The sequence below is a fragment of the Schistocerca serialis genome, chromosome 2, assembly GCF_023864345.2.
Source record: "Schistocerca serialis cubense isolate TAMUIC-IGC-003099 chromosome 2, iqSchSeri2.2, whole genome shotgun sequence".
In the NCBI taxonomy this organism is placed as follows: Eukaryota; Metazoa; Arthropoda; class Insecta; order Orthoptera; family Acrididae; genus Schistocerca; species Schistocerca serialis.
Window position 1 is genome coordinate 1,042,945,308 of NC_064639.1, and position 18,654 is coordinate 1,042,963,961.

Here is an 18,654-nt window from a genome sequence, read left to right on the forward strand (position 1 = left end):
GCTTGATGCTAGTACTCTAGGGCAATGAGTCGCATGTCAACACAAGCACCAAAGTCAACATTACCTTCCTTCAATTGGGCCAACTGGCAGTGAATCGAGGAAGTACAGTGCATACTGACGAAACTAAAATGAGCTATAACATGGAAATTAAGCGTTTCCAGACACATGTCCACATAACATCTTTTCTTTATTTGTGTGTGAGGAATGTTTCCTGAAAGTTTGGCCATACCTTTTTGTAACACCCTGTATATCTCTTTCAGCTAACAGATTCATAATAATAGAATGACATGTCAAACACTGTAACATAAATGTCCATCTCTTTCAGGAAAAAGATTTTAGTCATAGTAGCAAGTGTACATCTATTGTGAAGTAAATGTGCATTTCTTCGAGGAAAAAAATTTGTAATCACAGCATGAGGTGCTCATTCATTGTAAACATGTCTCTCTTCCAGGAAAAAGATAAAACAATTACATATTTCTTTTGTTTGTCGTTGTAAAGCCATTAAGTATTTCTTTCAGATAATCAAATACAACTTGTGTGAAAATTTGTAGTTGCTAAGGACAGCACCCATAAAGTTTCCCCTGGGAAGGAGGGGGGATGGGGGTGGGGGAGATGTTGCACATTTGGACAATGCAATGCCTAAAATGCAAAGAGCAGAAGTCAGAGCTGCTAATTTGCTAGAGAATACCAAGAATACACCACAGGAAGGGCATTGGTTGGGTGTCAATATGAAACTCACATGGTTTCACTTTAGGATGTCACTTCAAATATTGTCTTCATGTTTTTGTACTTCCTTGACCGAGTTTCACAATTCCTCAAAATATTCGATTAGTCACCACATGGTAAGCTAACTGAACAGACCTCCTCTGATATATAGAGTGTATCAGAAAGAATCATCCTACTTAAAAAAAATCATAACTATTACATTATTTGAAATATGCGTGTGGACAACATACTGTTGGAAAGAGCAAACACTCGAGTTTTACATGGTTCCTATTAGGTAGCAGCAGTGTGCGCCCACTTCAGTTCTAGTAAACATGGTGTCAGGACAACAGAAAGCATTCTGTGGTCTACATTTTGCACAGTGCGGGTCAGTAATAACTGTTCCGCATAGCTTTCGTACTAGGTATGGTGTGGACCCTCCTACAGCACAGAGGATTAGGCGATGGCATGAACGATTCCAAGAAACAGGTTGTTTGTGTAAAGGCAAATTGCCAGGCCGCCCCCAAGTGTCCGACACAGACATAGAATGCATCCACCCTAGTTCCATAGTTTCACAAGGAGTTTGCAAAAAAATCGGTTTGCCATGCAGCTCGACATGCCCCTATTGTCTGTCTGACGTGTTGCGTCGATGTTTACACATGAAACCATACAAAATTGAGCTACTGCAAGCTCTTCGTGAAGGTGCAAACAACAACATATGGAGTTCTGTAATTTTGTTCTAGGCAAGATGGAGGATGAAAGTTTCCTTCCATGCTTAGTGTTTAGTGATGATGCAACATTCCATTTAAATGGAAATGTGAGCTGACATAATGTGAGAATATGGGGTACGGAACAATCACATGAAGTTGTACAACATGAGAGGCATTCTCCAACTTTTAATGTGTTTTGTGCAGTTTCTCGAGAAAAGGTTCTTTGCTGAGAACACTGTTACAGGAAGCACATATCTCAATAGGCTTGAGAACTTTCTTTCCCCACAGCTGGAGTATGTGGTTACTTCTTGGGGGGGGGGGGGGGGGGGGTGATAGATTCTGTTTATGTGCTTCCATTACCAATAATAATGAACAAACTGAGACATCCCATAACAGCAGCTGTGGAAGCTGTAACTGGACCACTTGCAGGATGCAACAACACATAATATGCACCAAAGCCACCATGTAACATACGTTTTCTGAATTTACATTGCATTTCTAGTTTTTATAATGAAAAGTGCATCAAAAACGGTATGATGCATCAAACACAGCGAGGTGCATAAAATATGATGCATGCTGTGATGCATGCATAGCCGTCAGGCTACACTACAGATCAATGTGTTACCACAATATTTATTTATTTTTATATTATTTATTTTTTTTTTTTTTGGGGGGGGGGGGGGGGGGGGAGGAGTGCCCACTAACCCTTCAATTTACGCTACTACCTAACTAATAATGTCCACCTTTGCATAGCCAGTATTACGTACACTGGCATGAACCTTGGTGATACTTCCAGCAATTATTCTTCTTTAGCTTTTGTACTTACAAATATTGCATATGCAGTGATAAAAATGTGCACCGAGACATTATAAAGGTTTTGCCATGGAATTCTCAGATACACAATATTCTTTCCACCTGCAAAGACCTCTGAAGTAAATACAGAATAAATATCAATATTTGATATTTTTTCGCAAAAATTAATGTGTCTCGCTCTCTCTCAGAGAGAGAGAGAGAAAGAGAGAGAGAGAGAGAGAGAGAGAGAGAGAGATCCACAAACAATATTCAGCTGTAAGGTGTTCGGTCATGAGATGAGACTGGATACCTCAATTAGCAAGGGCACTGCCCAGAAAAAGCAAGGTCCAGGTTCAAGTTCAAATAACAATCTGACACACAAGTTTAATATGCCAGGATGGTTGAAAATGGTACACATACACTATTGCTGAATAAAAGATCCTTCTGGAAATTTCTTTATCATCCACTGTAGCAATGAAACACTGACGTATACAAATTCCTTTCATATGCTGTGTTCGGAATAATTTTTTCTCATTTCAGATTCCCCAATGAACCAATCACATTTAAAACTGAAGTTATCTTCAGAATTCCAGTTTAAGCACAATCATATCCTGTTCTTTTTTTCATCATTTGTCATATCATACCTCAATTTTCATTATGTAATTTCTAAGAGTAGGCTTTCCATTCTTGTCCGACCGTACTGATTGGGTTTTCCCTAATCACCGAGGCAAATGCAAGGATAATTTTCTTCTAAGAAACTTCATTTCCACATATTTGTAGCCTGTGCTTTATCACATATAATTTTCCTTAACATTTATTTGATTTTTTAAAATGTAGGTCTAATTCCTGATGTGTCAGTCTGCTGTTAAAACGACTCACAGGCAAACAAATAAGTAGATGAGGCAGTTTTACTATTAGGCCTACTTGCAGTTAACATGTATCAACATTACATTCACCAAGCATGTCAAATATGTTGAAACCCTTGGTAGGCAATGTCAAGCAAGGGCTACAATAGGCAATATTTTTGCTTATAATATATGATTTGCTTCCTGTTAGCCTCCTTTTTAATCTGAAACAGTATGGTGAATTTCTCATACATTTCACAACATAAAATCCATAATACATGCAACACTGTTTGATGATGTTCAAAAACCACAGAACATTAAGCTATCATGAAATGGTAGCCCTAAGCGAATGTATGTTCAGTTTAAGCAACTGGGCAGTAAGTTACCACAAGCAGGAACTAAGATTCCCCAAGAAACCACTTAAGATGAGTTACTGCCTTAGTATGTTTCTTAACATAAATATGGCGGCAATAAGAACAAAATTTGGTACACTGCTGCAAACCTCACAAGAATTCCGCAGGGCAAAATAGCATCACGTGTTATGAGAATTTTTCTGTATTTACGTGCAGTATTATTTACGAAATCGTCAAATGTCCGTCCTTCTCCGGGGATACATGTTGTTATTCACTTACAATATAGTTCAATCATTTTAGGTTCATAGTTGAACAGTTTCTATCACAACAAACTGAGGTCTAACCTGTTGTCTTATTACATGCGGAGACGAAGCATGCCCATTGGTATGGTTCAGCATTCCGTTACCACTGTCTCCACCGAGCCACTTCATTTGCAAATGGGAACTGAAACATTAAAAATATGCAGTACGTGTGATTATAATGAGCCAAAACGGAGAACATTATTAATTGCTAAGCGGCGCCGACATGATTTGACGTTTCGTGACCACATAGGAGGGACAACAGTACGTATCTGACAGCAACACAATTAATTATCTACCTCTAAACTGTTTTGCGTAACATAACTGATATGTAAAATTAAAAACTTATACCTGTATAAGATGTTAGTGAATGTGGATTAAATAAATTGCTCGATTCAACACCCGATCAACCTTTAGATTGACGGGGCACAGGAACTACACAAGGCGCTTTAGTGGTTTATTCCACTTAAACTACTTGCAGAAAAAAGAAAACGTTAATCATTATTTAGCGAATAAAATTTTATCAGCCACATGCAAAACTATGCAAGCAGAACATTTTGCCACATTTGAACGAACGGATGTTGTGTCGTCAATAATCTCCATCGAATGAACGCGACATTTTCAGCCCCATTGAACACTGGGAAAGCATATTCCGCATTTCCAAAGAGGCGGTTTGTACAAACATTGAGTAATCAGTGCATTTGTTGTTATCTGAATGTAGCTGCAACTTTTTTCGCATGTGAGGTAAGAATGAATAACGGAAATATCAAGAGATGCCGGAACAGAACTGGGAGGAGGTTTTACATTGTGTATTTAACCTACTAACGGAAAGAAAAAGTGAGATGGCAACACAGACCCGTAAAAGCTATGTTTTTTTTATACTTGGAACATTTTTGTGAATTTTGTAATAGTGATTATTATATTCTTGGAAGTTTAGATGGGAGAAAAATATTTATCTTCTTGCAATTACTAGTTGGCCTACGTCGGCCAACGATGAAGCATCATATTTTTCTGGCAATTTGTTCTTAGCCCTTTTTTTTCTACCATGGTTAAGAACATGCATAAATATAGTGTACTAGCTTTGTAGTACCAGTAAGGGAAAACATTATAAAAAATTAGCGTGACAGCAATAGGCAAAACAAGTTTCATTGGTGTCCTGTGCAGTAAAGGATGTTTGATTGTGCACATGTCATTTCTGTTTCTTATAGGCCTACCTGGAATTTTTAATTTGCGTTAATGTTTCTGATTGTTATTACTTTCTCTTGAGATGTTAGCATTTTCGATACCTGTTTGGTAATAAGTTACTGCTATTGCTCTTGGTGAGTACAATCCTAGTAAATGACAGCGTGGGCCACACAAGCCACATTATGAAATCACTTCCCAGTATCATATGAGGATCTAAGATTAGAGAAAAGATTGTAATTGAAAGAGAGCCTTTGATTCAACCAAGAAGGGAAGTGAGTATGGGTGCAAGGTTCAAGTAGCCCTATTACTTGTTTATTTTGGTTATGGGGAAAATTCAGCACTATGACTGTCAAGACATCTAATATAGTTTGCATCCTTTGATGAATAGTTACAATATTCACCCACAGTTTACCTTGAGGAAGGATAATAGTTAACAGATGCAATGCGTTTTCACCTACGTCACAGAGAGATTGGCAGGTGCCACAAATTGCAATTGGCCTAAAGTGTATGAGATGTGTGAATTGAACAGTGAAATCTCCAACAGTACTTACACAGAGAAATGAACTACCAAAAATTTAAACATGCGTTTCAAAAACACAGTCAAAACCCTGAAAAGCACACCAGACATGGCAAAGACAGCTTCTGAGTGGGCATGTAATTCTTTCACAAAAAAGAATTACTCAGTCATGAAGTAAACCCCTGCTGAACCACTTCAAACAGTTTTTGTTGGTCCCATTTATGGGAATAAAAAGTTACTCATTAACTGAAACAGTCTGTAAATTCCTTGTTGTCCAAATGAATAACAAACTGAAATGGTAGAGTAGCAGACCATGAAGATCATTCTGTCCTGTTTTGCATCTAGAACTTCCTCCACAGCACCATATTCATCTTGCGGCAAAAACACTAGTGTATTTTATATACTTTCTCGTTACTGTTTCAGTGATAGTGTTCTTGGATAACATGCCCTACATTAATAACATACATGTATTCTGTAAAAGTGACCAGTAAGAACACTGCACATTGTAGATAATTAAACAGGTTGCAGATGCCATGTACAAAAAAATTAATTCATTCATTCATTTTTCAATCATTGTGTTCTGTAGATCTGATCAAGGAGGAGACAGTTCAGGTATATGGAACAAATCAAGGTATAAATTAATATGACTTTAAAATTGTAGAAATTTAATTTATAAATTTATTTACGTGCCTACCCATCTATTTAATTAATTAATTAATTAATCTGTACACAGTTTCCTTGCAAGGGTGTAGTCACACAAAATTTATTATATTTATAAATATATTACAGACACATCTTAATTCAGCCAAAACTTAATTAGCCTTACGGGAATACCCACTACCAGTCCAAGAATTCTGTAACATAAGCTGGATATATACAAATACAAATGCTTTATTCACCTTCGAGCACAATTGTATGTAGTCGCTAAAAAATCTACCCACCAAGTGGTCACAGGAGGGAATGCACAAATGTTGTGGAAATGCACCAGTGTTTGGAGCCAGGGCTCCTTCAGCTGGAAGGGTTGAAGGAAAGGAAGAGGGATGAAGGAAAAGGATTGGTGGAGTTTAGGGGGTGGGAAGGGTTATGGAAAAGTCACCTAGAACCTAGGTCAGGGGAAACTCGTGGGCTGCATTGTGATTTTATGTCATTGGTCTCATCCTCTCAGTAATATGAAAACTCATACAATTGAATAAAATGTTCAAAACCACCCTGGACTCACTGTAGGCGAGAGAAAGGCAGAAATCCAAAACCCAAAACTGGGCATACAGTAATACAGAAACTAAAATCCTACAAACAATGTAGTTGAAATTCCACTAAGGAGGTAGGAATATCAACGAGTCTGTTGAAGTGTGTAGCTTAACAATGTTAGTAGGGGAATATGCAGCAAAATAAATTAATATTTATGTAAAAAACCATTCACATGCCACCACATAAGTGTCTGCTAAGAACTGTTCTCATAGAAATTATTACCGATAACTGAAGACTGCAGAAATTCAGATGGTAAAACATGAAATGGTGCACTATTAGCAGAGTAAATATAATAATCATTATCCTACATAAACACAACATACAAATTCTATTTAAGTTGGTCCATGCCAATACAAATGTACTGTCTTTGGTTGCCCTAAAATATAGAGGTAAAGAGTACAGTAACAGCTAAACAACCCTGTGCCACCCACAAAAATTGAACAAAATAATGTACTTAAAAACTGTACAAAAATCTGTTACTTTGTGAGAAGTGCCCGCTATGGTCAGTGACTGAAGAGACTTAATTATTCTTTGGCCAACCAGCCGAATTGTGTTTCCATGTTTATTCTTTGCTTTAATATTTTTGACATTTCTCTGTTTATCCAACGTTAAGTGGCAGTTTTTGTGTAATCAAGAAAATAAATAATTATTGCTCAGTATGCTGTGGAGTATATGTACTTGTAGGCCACGCCAAGGGCAGTACCTATAAATGGTGGCTCTGAAAGCACAAAAGGAAACATCAAATTCAATCACTGTGCACAGTGAGAAGAATTCAAGTTATGGTGCTGGACAAGACTGGATGAAAGACCAACTATCACATTTACAAGAAGAACCAGAGCGACAGATTAGGGACCTATAAATGCAGAACATGTCACATAATGACAGGAAGCTGCGTTGACAAACAGTAGGTGTGGCAGATGAAAGAACTGCGGCATCTAATGCAGCCGCTAGTCCAATGATGAAAAACAAGGCCCAGAGCTTCTACTGGAGAAACCTGAACTATGGTTTGTTAAATTAAGAGTTAGTGTTTACACAGAACAATATCACAAATGGCGATACAAAGTTTTCAGTGTTAGTTAACAGCCTTTTCACTTGAATGGTGGATACAGTATCAGATGTCATTTTAAACCTCCTACTTATTATCAGTATAGACACTTGCAGGACATGGTGGTCCAGCACATGGGTAAATCTTTAGACCGACGGATACAGCGAGTCCTACAGTTTGAGTGTATTGGTGCCAGGGAGCCTTCTAAATTCTGGTGGCATCCCCAAAGTGTTGGGGAGGGGGCAGCAATTTCAGATGAGATACTTTGGCATGTGTGACTCGTAGCTGCCATTGTCAGTGAAAATGTTTGTAGACACTTGTGGGACAGACAACATTAGTTCTGTCACTGACACTGACAAGGTACATGCAGTAGTGGGGTAGGTGAGTGATTAGCAATAACACAGGTAGCCAATGACTGCAACACAGTGGATGCTGTGCCTATATGACATAGTCCAAGGCAATCCTTCGAGAAGCAGCTCCACACTGTAAAGTTACAGTTGGTGACAATGTAAAAAGAGTCGTCAGCACTGGAGTCGAACAAGCAAGACAATGGGCAAAGAGGTAAAGTAAAGGAGCATTCATCCAGCCAACAGAAGTAAAGTCCCAATGGGCTAGATCAGAGGTGTCCAGCCCAAATCAAGTACCAATCTGGCCAAAGAAGTGAGCGTCTAGGAAATACGGAAGCATCCGATCCCGCCCGTCTGCTTTGACCCATGACGTCACAAATATGGCGGAAACAAAAACAAACACACACACTTTCCACAAGAAGCCTAATGACTATAACGGGACAAGCGCGGGAAATGGGGTGTTTTGGGTGGGGGGCAAACTAAATATAAACAAATTTTGACGCCTTGCGTAGCTACAACGTGTAAGTGAAGACAGCCATGCATGAATACCCACCCACTTCCCCAGGGGTCGTAACCCCTGCAACCCATAGAAGATAAAGATGCTTCAGTAGCTGATTAGTGTTTTTTGTCTTTAAAAAAAAAAAAAAATCTCACGGGATAGAATGAACAGTTCAGAAAGATAAATATAATAAACTAAAACAGAAATTGGAGGAAACAGATAATTAAAATAAGTAATAAGTGTTTTTAAATTTAAAAAAAAAAAAAAAAATCTCAAGAGATAGAACGAACAGATCAGAAAAGTAAATAAAATAAGATAAAACAGAACTGGAGACAGCCACACTCAAACCAAACTCCGCGTCGTCATGACGTCACACACGACACCACCCTTACGTCACGGGTCAAAGCCGACGCGTGGGATCGGACGCTTCTGTCGACCCAGCGTCTCTCACGAAATTGGTAAAAAAATCCATAAAATTATTTTTATGTAAAGTTATGAAAAATTGAATATTTCAAATCTGAAATTGCAGCCTCATGATGCTATTCTCTCATTGGCTTGTACTGTTTTTGTTAAGTATGTTATGTTCAGCCCAAAAATACTCTTCTTCTTCTTCTTCCAATGCGGCCCAAGTAAAGTTAAAGGTTTTTCACTCCTGGGTTATATGGTCGAGTATGTTGGTACCACAAAATGTTCACCATTCAGGCCATGCGATGCACATTTCCGTGTACATTACCAAACAACCACAGTGGCCTGCAGTAGGTGCAGCAAGCTATGTAGCTTCACAAGAGCGCCAGAGTATGATCGAAGGGACAGCCATTACATCCACAGACATTGATGGGGGAGTAATAGAAGACAGACAGTGTGTGACACTCAGGACCAGCCAAGTTATTTGATACAATCCTTCTGTGCCCATGGAGACATCTAAACAAGTATGCCTGCTCACGTTGTCATACTGCTTGTATGTGACTGACAGAAACGCAAATCAGTGATATCTGGTTGACTGCTCAGACGTTGGCAGACTTCCATTTAATCAAAGTCGTAAAGAGGCAGTTTGTGGAACACTCCACCCAACTGCCACTACCAGCTCGCCCATCACGACTTATTGTGAACGGGAGGCAACATTGGACATAGGTTTCAGGGTTTTCAAATGCATGTTTATACTGGCTGATGTGCACAAGTCAGTTGTAGATGAAATTTCATCTGTTACGCTGGGCTGGGTTACAAGTGAGCACAGCGCAAGTTACGTGGAGGGGTGATATGATAATGGGCATGATAGGCAGAAGTGCAAGCACCACAGTTATTTTACCTGATGATACAGTTAAACTTGAAATGAAGCAAGAGGTTCTAAGTAGAGGGTGTAAGATATTGCACACTATAGTGATATTGCGCGAGTTGCTGGAGTTTGCGGTCGTGTGTCCGTGAGATGTGCTTGCTTGTGTGTATGAATGGTATGTTTTTCGCTTTTGCTGATGAAGGCTGTGGCGAAAGCTGTATGTAAGTGTCTTTTAATTGTGCCTGTCTCCAACTTAATGCGTCTTCTTTATGGTAAGTAGCCATCTATCTTTTCCTACATTGTTGATATTCCTACCTGGTTTTCGTTATTCGAATGGCATTTAAATATTTTTGTGGGCAGCCAAGTTACCTGAAGATCACCTCAAAGCAGTATTTGATGGGTTAAAGAAATTTGGGCTTGTGGTAAAAGAAGCAAAATGGGTTCTTCGCCAAAACCAGATGATGTTTCGCAGTCATGTGCTACCAGCAGATGATATCCACTCGCTCAAGGAGGTGGTGAGCGCCTTACAAATCATTCCTTAGCTGACGTGGGGGCAGTGGAGATGCAGGTGCCGCTGACATATGCACTAGCAGGTAACTACACTATGTGTAAATAGCCCCTACTGTGGACACACACCATACAACAATCCTTCAAAAAGGTAAGAGCTAGTTTACAAATAGCAGTACTGTTATCTCACCCAGTTCACAGAGTGCTGTTGGCGATTGTCGTAGATGCCACACAATTGGCTATAGCTGCAGCACTCCGTCAAAATGCAGTGGGCAGTAGGAAGTCTTCAGGGTTTTCTCCTGAAAGCTATTGGAAGCACAGACTAAGTGGACTGCATATGATTTGGAATTTCTGACCATTATGTGCATCAATCATACATTGATGATGTTCACTTTCCAAGGCATGAAAGAAGGTTGTTCTCAGTATTTCTGCCAGCTGCATTTTATCTGACAATTTACTATCAATATAAGGCACATTAAAGAGGCAGAGAACGTATTGGCCGATTCCCTCCCTTTCCTCAGGGATCTGTGCAATTTCTGCCATGTGATAAATTACAACCAATGGAGAGTGTAGCAAACTACAGATGAGCAGCTACAACAGTCGCTACAAAGCAAACCAGCATATCTTAAACTCAAGCAAGTGCAGTCAGTGGGCAGGAAAGACCTTATTTCGTGTGATGTGTCCAGGACCCTGCCTAGGCCATCTGTGCCTCAATTGCTGTGAAAATCATCTCACAACATTCACAACCTTGTGTGTTCCAGCATGAACCCCATCGTCAAGCTGATGACTGAGAAATTTGTATGGCTGGGTATGAAGAAAGGTTGCCACCTTTGGACGAGGGCGTGTTAAAGATGTGAAGTTTGCAGACATTTACTTATTTGAGATACATATTCCATAGACCCAGTATGGTGTGATTATGCATGGATGTGGAACGAGTCAAAGCAGATACAATATAGATATCGTACAATACAATACGTACTGGTATATTACACATGGTAGATTAATGATTCAAAACTGGTACAGTACAATAATATAATAGAGATAATAAACTATACAATACAAAAATACAATAGTGATGAAAAAACAATACAGATACAGTGACAAAGGAAATAATCTGAATTACTACTCAAATTATTTATTTCTGCTAAGAATTCATCTAAAGAGTAGAAACATTTTTCCAGTAGGAATTCCTTTAGCTTTTTTTTAATAGCATTTTATTTTCTTTTAGACACTTTATATTACTCGGGAGTGCGTTAAAGATTTTGTACTTGTGTACTTTACCCCTTTTTGTACCAGAGACAGACTTTTCCGTTCTCAGTGCATATCACCTTTCCGTCTTGTGTTATAATGATGGTATGCCTCATTTGTTTCATATTCAGAGGAATTGAGAAGTGTGAAAGCCATGAGTGAAAGGAGATATTGTGAGGTAGTTGTTAATATACCTAACTGTTTAAAAAGATTTTGTACTTGTGTACTTTACCCCTTTTTGTACCAGAGACAGACTTTTCCGTTCTCAGTGCATATCACCTTTCCGTCTTGTGTTATAATGATGGTATGCCTCATTTGTTTCATATTCAGAGGAATTGAGAAGTGTGAAAGCCATGAGTGAAAGGAGATATTGTGAGGTAGTTGTTAATATACCTAACTGTTTAAAAAGATTGCAACGTTAGGTTCTTGGAGGCACATAAATTCGGACTACTTTTTTCTGGCGTACAGAATCTTTTTTTTGAAAGTGGTGAGTTGCCCCAAGAGATTATTCCATAGCACATCACTGAATGGAAGTAGCCAAAATATGCAGCCTTTGATACGTTGATGTCTCCAATTTTGGAGGTTATTCAGATGTGCAAATGTTGCTGAGCTAAGCTTTTTTGGTGTTTGCTGTATGTGGAATTCCCAGTTGAGCCGGTTATCTATGTGAACACCTATGAACTTTGTGCACTGAACGCTCAGTAACTGTTGGCTCTCGTGTGCAGTGTTAATCTCTTCTGGGCTTATGTAACTGAATTGAAACTACATGTAATTGGTTTTACTGAGGTTTATTGCTAGAGAATTTGCTGTGAACCTGTTCAGAGCATTTGCAAATGCTTGGTTGGCATTTAACTATACGTCAGTGGAGGTTTTGCTGGCTGTCACTATACTTGTGTCATCTGCAAACATAGTGATATTGCTAGCAGTGTTTGAGGACAGGGGTAGGTAATTAATATATATAATAAATAGGAGGGAACAAGAATTGTTCCTTGTGGAACTCCATGATGTACTGTTCTCCAGTCAGACTTTACCTCTCCTACTTGTAGAGTGTTAACACCTAATACTATTTTTTGTTGTCAGTCTTCTAGGTATGATCTAAGCCAGTTACCCATTGGTCCACAGATTCCATATTGGGCTGCTATTCCTAAAAGTATTCTGTGATCGACGCAGTCGAAAGCCTTAGTCAGATCACAGAATATGCCAACGGGTAATTTTTTCTTGTTAAGGCATTCTAAAACGTTATTTGTAAAGTGTGTAAATTGCTTCATTTGTAGATATACCTGATCTGAAACCAAATTGTTGTTTACTAATTAGTGCTAATTTTTCAAGGTATCCTGACGTATATTAATTTTTGAAAGACTTTAGAAAATGCTGTTACAAGAGAGACAGGAAGATAGTTGGAAACATCTGTGGGATCACCTTTTTTGTAGAGGGGCTTTACAGTAACATACTTCATTCTGTCAGGGAAGGTACCTTGATTTAGAGAGGCATTGAATATATGAGCTAGAACTTTAGAGAGTTGATTACAACTGGCTTTTAGCAGTTTGCTGGAAATATTGTCTACACCCAATTAATTTTTACTTTTTAGAGAAACTATTTTTTTGCACAGTTATGGGGGCCATACCTATCATGTCTATAGAGTAAGGGAAAAGTTCTTTCAGAGTTTTTATTGCCTTTTCTGAAGAGCCTTTGCATGCTGTTTTCTCAGCAACATTTAAAAAGTGCTCATTAAAGATTCTAGCTACAATATCTTGATTTTGAACTAGCTTACCTTCATTGTTAAGAGCAATATTTTGGGTCTTGGGGTAATTTGCACCAGTCTCATTTCGTATCACTTCCCATATAGTTTCGATTTTATTAGTGGAGTTATTAATTTTTGAGCACAGATACATACTTTTTGATTTCTGAATTACTTTGTTCAATATTTTACAGTATTTTTTATAGTTATTTAAAAGGTTAGGGTCATCTGATTTATTTTTGGGGCAATGTACAACTTTCTCTCTTTTGCATGAAATCCTAATTCCAGTGGTAATCCAAGGCTTGTTGGTGGATTTTTTAGTATGGGTTTTATATATTATTTTTGGGAAGGTACTTTCAAATATTAGAGCCACTTCATTACTGATTTGGAATTGGCATTTTCTACATTATACAGGGTGTTACAAAAAGTACGGCCAAACTTTCAGGAAACATTCCTCACACACAAAGAAAGAAAATATGTTATGTGGACATGTGTCCAGAAACGCTTACTTTCCATGTTAGAGCTCATTTTATTACTTCGCTTCAAATCACATTAATCATGGAATGGAAACACACAGCAACAGAACGTACCAGCGGGACTTCAAACACTTTGTTACAGGAAATGTTCAAAATGTCCTCCATTAGCGAGGATACATGCATCCACCCTCCATCGCATGGAATCCCTGATGCGCTGATGCAGCCCTGGAGAATGGCGTATTGTATCACAGCCGTCCACAATACGAGCACGAAGAGTCTGTACATTTGGTACCGGGGTTACGTAGACAGGAGCTTTCAAATGCCCCCATAAATAAATGTCAAGAGGGTTGAGGTCAGGAGAGCATGGAGGCCATGGAATTGGTCCGCCTCTACCAATCCATCGGTCACCGAATCTGTTGTTGAGAAGCGTACGAAAACTTCGACTGAAATGTGCAGGAGCTCCATCGTGCATGAACCACATGTTGTGTCGTACTTGTAAAGGCACATGTTCTAGCAGCACAGGTAGAGTATCCCGTATGAAATCATAACAACGTACTCCATTGAGCGTAGGTGGAAGAAACTAAACTGAGCTCTAACATGGAAATAAAGTGTTTCCAGACACATGTCCACATAACATCTTTTCTTTATTTGTGTGTGAGGAATGTTTCCTGAAAGTTTGGCCGCACCTTTTCGTAACACCCTGTATACTGGACCCCAGTCTACATTTTGGAGACATGATTTAAAGATCTCAATAGTTTCATCAGTAGATTTCCTAGTAATTTTCCAGTTGGGACCACTATTAATCTCACAAATACTTGAATTGTTAATGATGAGTCTTTGTCCATCATGATCAGAGAGACCATTCAGGACTTGCCTGACAGCTATATCATCAATCTTGGTTATGTCAATAAATACATTATCAGTTAATGATTTTGTCCGTGAAGTTATTCTGGTGGGAAAATTTACAACAGAAGCAAGATTATATGAGGACATCAAGTTCTCGAGGTCTGTTCTGTCTCAGGAGTTCGTTAGGAAATTTGCATTGAAGTCTCCAACAACTATGACATCTCTACTGAGTTTAAATATGTATATTAAGACAAATGCGCCAGCCAGTGAGAGTTTCCCCAAAGATAACAAGTCGGTTCTGTCACGTGCGTATAGATCTCATGGGCCTGCTCCCACCATTGGAGGGATATTGTGTTTTGCACCCATGGACAGATATACACTTTGGGCAGAAGCAACTCCTGTTGGGAATATATCACTGAAGATGAGGGCAACACCATTCCTGAGTACACGGATTTCCCATGTCACCACAGACCAAGGATAATAATTTGAGTTTGTTGCTTGAGCTATCTGAATTACCATCCTTCAAGCAATGGAATGGTGGAGCAATGGCATAGGACACTAAAGACCACCATAGTTGCTGGACAGTTGCTCTTCCACTAGTCTCGTTAGAACTTCATTGGGGTGTAGACCAATGAGATGGTTTACAGGAAAGAGTTGCATCTGCAATCAGAGTTTTTTCAGCAAATTATGGAACTGGAACTGCCATATACACAACAACAGGCGAAGCTCCAGAGAGCCACGCTATCCTGTCCTTGGCATGTCGTCACGGGGGCTCAAAAAGTGTTCACATATAAAGAAACAAACAATGGAAAAACCAGGATGGAATGTAACAATATTAGAGAAGGAAATTTGCCACTCACCATATAGCGGAGATGCTCAGTCACGATGGGCACAACAAAAAGAGCATAGGTTTCGGCCATTAAGGCCTTTGTCAGCAATACACACACACACACACACACACACACACACACACACACACACACACACACCTTGCACACATGTCTGCAGTCTCAGACTACAATATAAAGAAAGAAATTGTGACATGCTGCATATGTGATGTTGCAAATAGATGCTGTGCCCTGCTGTTACAGCCACCATACTTGGGACCTTTCCGAGTACTAAACATAATTAACATAAGCTCTAAATAGCATACAGTGACCAGACTCTAGACTCATGGGAGCGGGTTAAGCAAGCATATGTGCTCAGTGCGGACATGCATAGGCAACAGCAAAAGAGGCCTACACTAGCAGCTTTTACCCCACCTGGCACGGAGACTGTACAGTCAGCACCAGGGATGTAACATCTGTCATTTTTAGGGATGGAGGGAAACTGACAGTACCAAATGGAAAAATTAATCTTTGAACATAGTGGGTGTATATATTGTGTTACGAAAAAACTATCAGTATGCTTGTTAATGCTATTCACACGTAGCTCACTAAATTAAGTAAGTAAATTAGATATTAGAGCTTAATTTTACTTGATTAGATTAGTAGCTTTTAGTGAAATTAATTATTTTCGTCTGTTAATACAGAGTTCTACTTACAATACTTTACTACATGTCGTGCTCTTTGGCAATGAACATTGTTACTTTCTGTGAAGCCAACAGATTTTTTTTTTTCATCTTTGAATCTAATTTTTCAGGTAATTTATAGAAAGAGTGGCCAAGGAGGCATGTTTTTAACCTTCTTTTGATTTGCTAGAGATCCTTTTCTTGATTTATATTAGGCAGGTGGTTGTTGGACATCTTTAAATCATAGTGTGAAACTCATCACTGAACCACGGGTAAAGAGGCAAAATCCAAATGCACATTATTTTTTTCTACCTCTATATGTACACTCTGTGAACCACTATGAAGCGCATGACAGAGTGTATGTCTTACTGTAAAGTAATAAGGAGATTTTCCCATTCCATCCACATATGAAGTGTGGGGAAAATAATTGTTAAAATGCCTCTGTGTATGCTGTAATTAATCTAATCTTATCCTCATGATCACTCTGGGTGTGCGGTGCAGGAGGTTGTAGTATTTTCATAGAGTCATCATTTAAAGCAGGTTCTTGAAACTTTGTCAGTATATTTTTTCAGGATAATTTCCATCTGTCTTCAAGAGACTGCCAGTTCAGTTATTTCAATGTCTTAGTGACATTCCCCCGCGGGTCAAACAAACATGTGACTATTTGTACTGTCGTTCTCTGTATATGTTTAATATATCCTGCTAATCTTATTTGGTAAGGGTCCCACACACTTGCGTAATATTCTAATACAGGCTGTACAAGCTATTTTTTAGCAGTCTCCTCTGTAGTCTAATTGCATTTTCCTAGTGTTCTACCAATAAACCGAAGTCTTCTACCTACTTTATCCACACCTGAGCCTATATGCTCATGCCACTTCATGTCCCTACTAAGTATTACCCCCAAAGTACTCGTATGAGTTTGCAGACTCCAACTGTGGTTCACTAAGATTATATTCATAGGATACTATGTTTTTTGGTTTTGTTAACTGCACATTTTACATTTTTGAACATTTAAAGCAAGCTGCCGATCATTGTACTGCTTTGAAATCTTACCAAGGTCTGCATGAACTTCATTACAGCTTTGTTCAGTTTGTGCTTCATTGTGAATAACTGCATCATCTGCGAAAAGTCTGAGGTTACTATTAATATTGTCCCCATGATCGTTAGTATATAACATGAACAGCAAGGGACTCAACACACTTCCCTGGGGTACACCTGAAGTTATTTCTACATCTGCTGATGACTCTCCATCCAAGATAACTTGCTGCATCCTCCCTAGCAAGAAATCCTCAATCCAGTCACCTATGTCATCTGATACCCCATTTGATCGTACTTTTTATAATAACTGTGGGTGTGGTACTGAGTCAAATGCTTTTCAGAAATTGAGAAATCCTATGTCTATCTGACTGCCCTAATCCAAGGCTTTCAAGATGTCTTGCGAGAAAAGTGCAAGTTGGGTTTCATGTGATCTGTGTGTTCAAAATCCATGGTGGTAGTGTTGCAATTGTGAAGATCACAGTTCAGCAGTAACAGATTTTTTTTTGTCAGGACCAAAAACTATTAAGGAGTAAATCTACTGAGAAGTGAGTATAAGAAACTGAAGGTCCTTAAAATGAACTCCACAAGATGTGCATTTCTACTGTACATTATATTCTTACTTTCTTTACTTTTAAGTGCACTGCCTCAGAAGGGTAATACCAGTTTCAGCTCCTTGATTACTTTGTCTGTGTGTTGACTCCATGTTAACTTATTATCCATTGAACCTCTGGGAATTTTACACAAGATGTTTCATTGTGTGTCTTCTTGTGGCACTAATAAATCATCTTTGTTTGTCTGAAATAATATAACGTGAGTTTTTGTGAGAGATTTAAACTGTTTGTAGTGAACCACTAATAAGTTATTTCAGCTATCATTTGAAAAACTGTGTCTGGTGTGACTGAGTTCAGACTCTTGTTTAGTATGCTTGCACCATCAGCAAAAATTATAGTTTTTGAACCATTCTTTGAAGAAGTCATTGGAAGATTAATATCTAATATAAGAACAAGAGTGGGCTGAATACTGATCCTTTGGAACCCCCACATGTTCCTCATTCTGAGGGTAATTTAACGCCTGTAACACAGTCTACCAATGCAATGCTCTGCTTTCTCTTATGAAGGTAAAATGCCATCCATGAGAAAGGGTCGCCATTAATTCCATAAGACTTGAGTTTGCTGAGTAAAATGTTATGACTCACAAAATCAAAGGCTTTGTCAATGTTACAAAGTATATGAACCAGTTAATTTTTCCTATATGCGTCTGTTTTGGTTATATTTGAATGTCCTTCCATAAGTGATTTCCCTAATTCTGCAGTAACACTTTCTGCAGAATGATTCATTCAGCAGTCATCTTACAGCTCTAAGAATGACATGATCATCACTCTGATATGAGAAACAGTCTCACTTGTGTCCTTGAGTGTACCCTCAGTTGCATAATTAAAGCTACAACGTGTGGGTTTTCTAGCTATAGTGCCTAACT

At 38.7% G+C, this 18,654-nt stretch overlaps 1 protein-coding gene across 1 annotated transcript in view; it reads right to left on the reverse strand.

Moving 5' to 3' along the window:
* The window catches only part of LOC126458466 (pumilio homolog 2), a 642,319-nt gene that overhangs the window by 592,103 nt on the left and 31,562 nt on the right, over window positions 1-18,654 (reverse strand). The window contains exon 3 of the mRNA XM_050095538.1: window positions 3,747-3,846. Coding sequence (XP_049951495.1) covers window positions 3,747-3,846 — 100 coding nt within the window. The remainder of the gene's footprint in view (window positions 1-3,746; window positions 3,847-18,654) is intronic.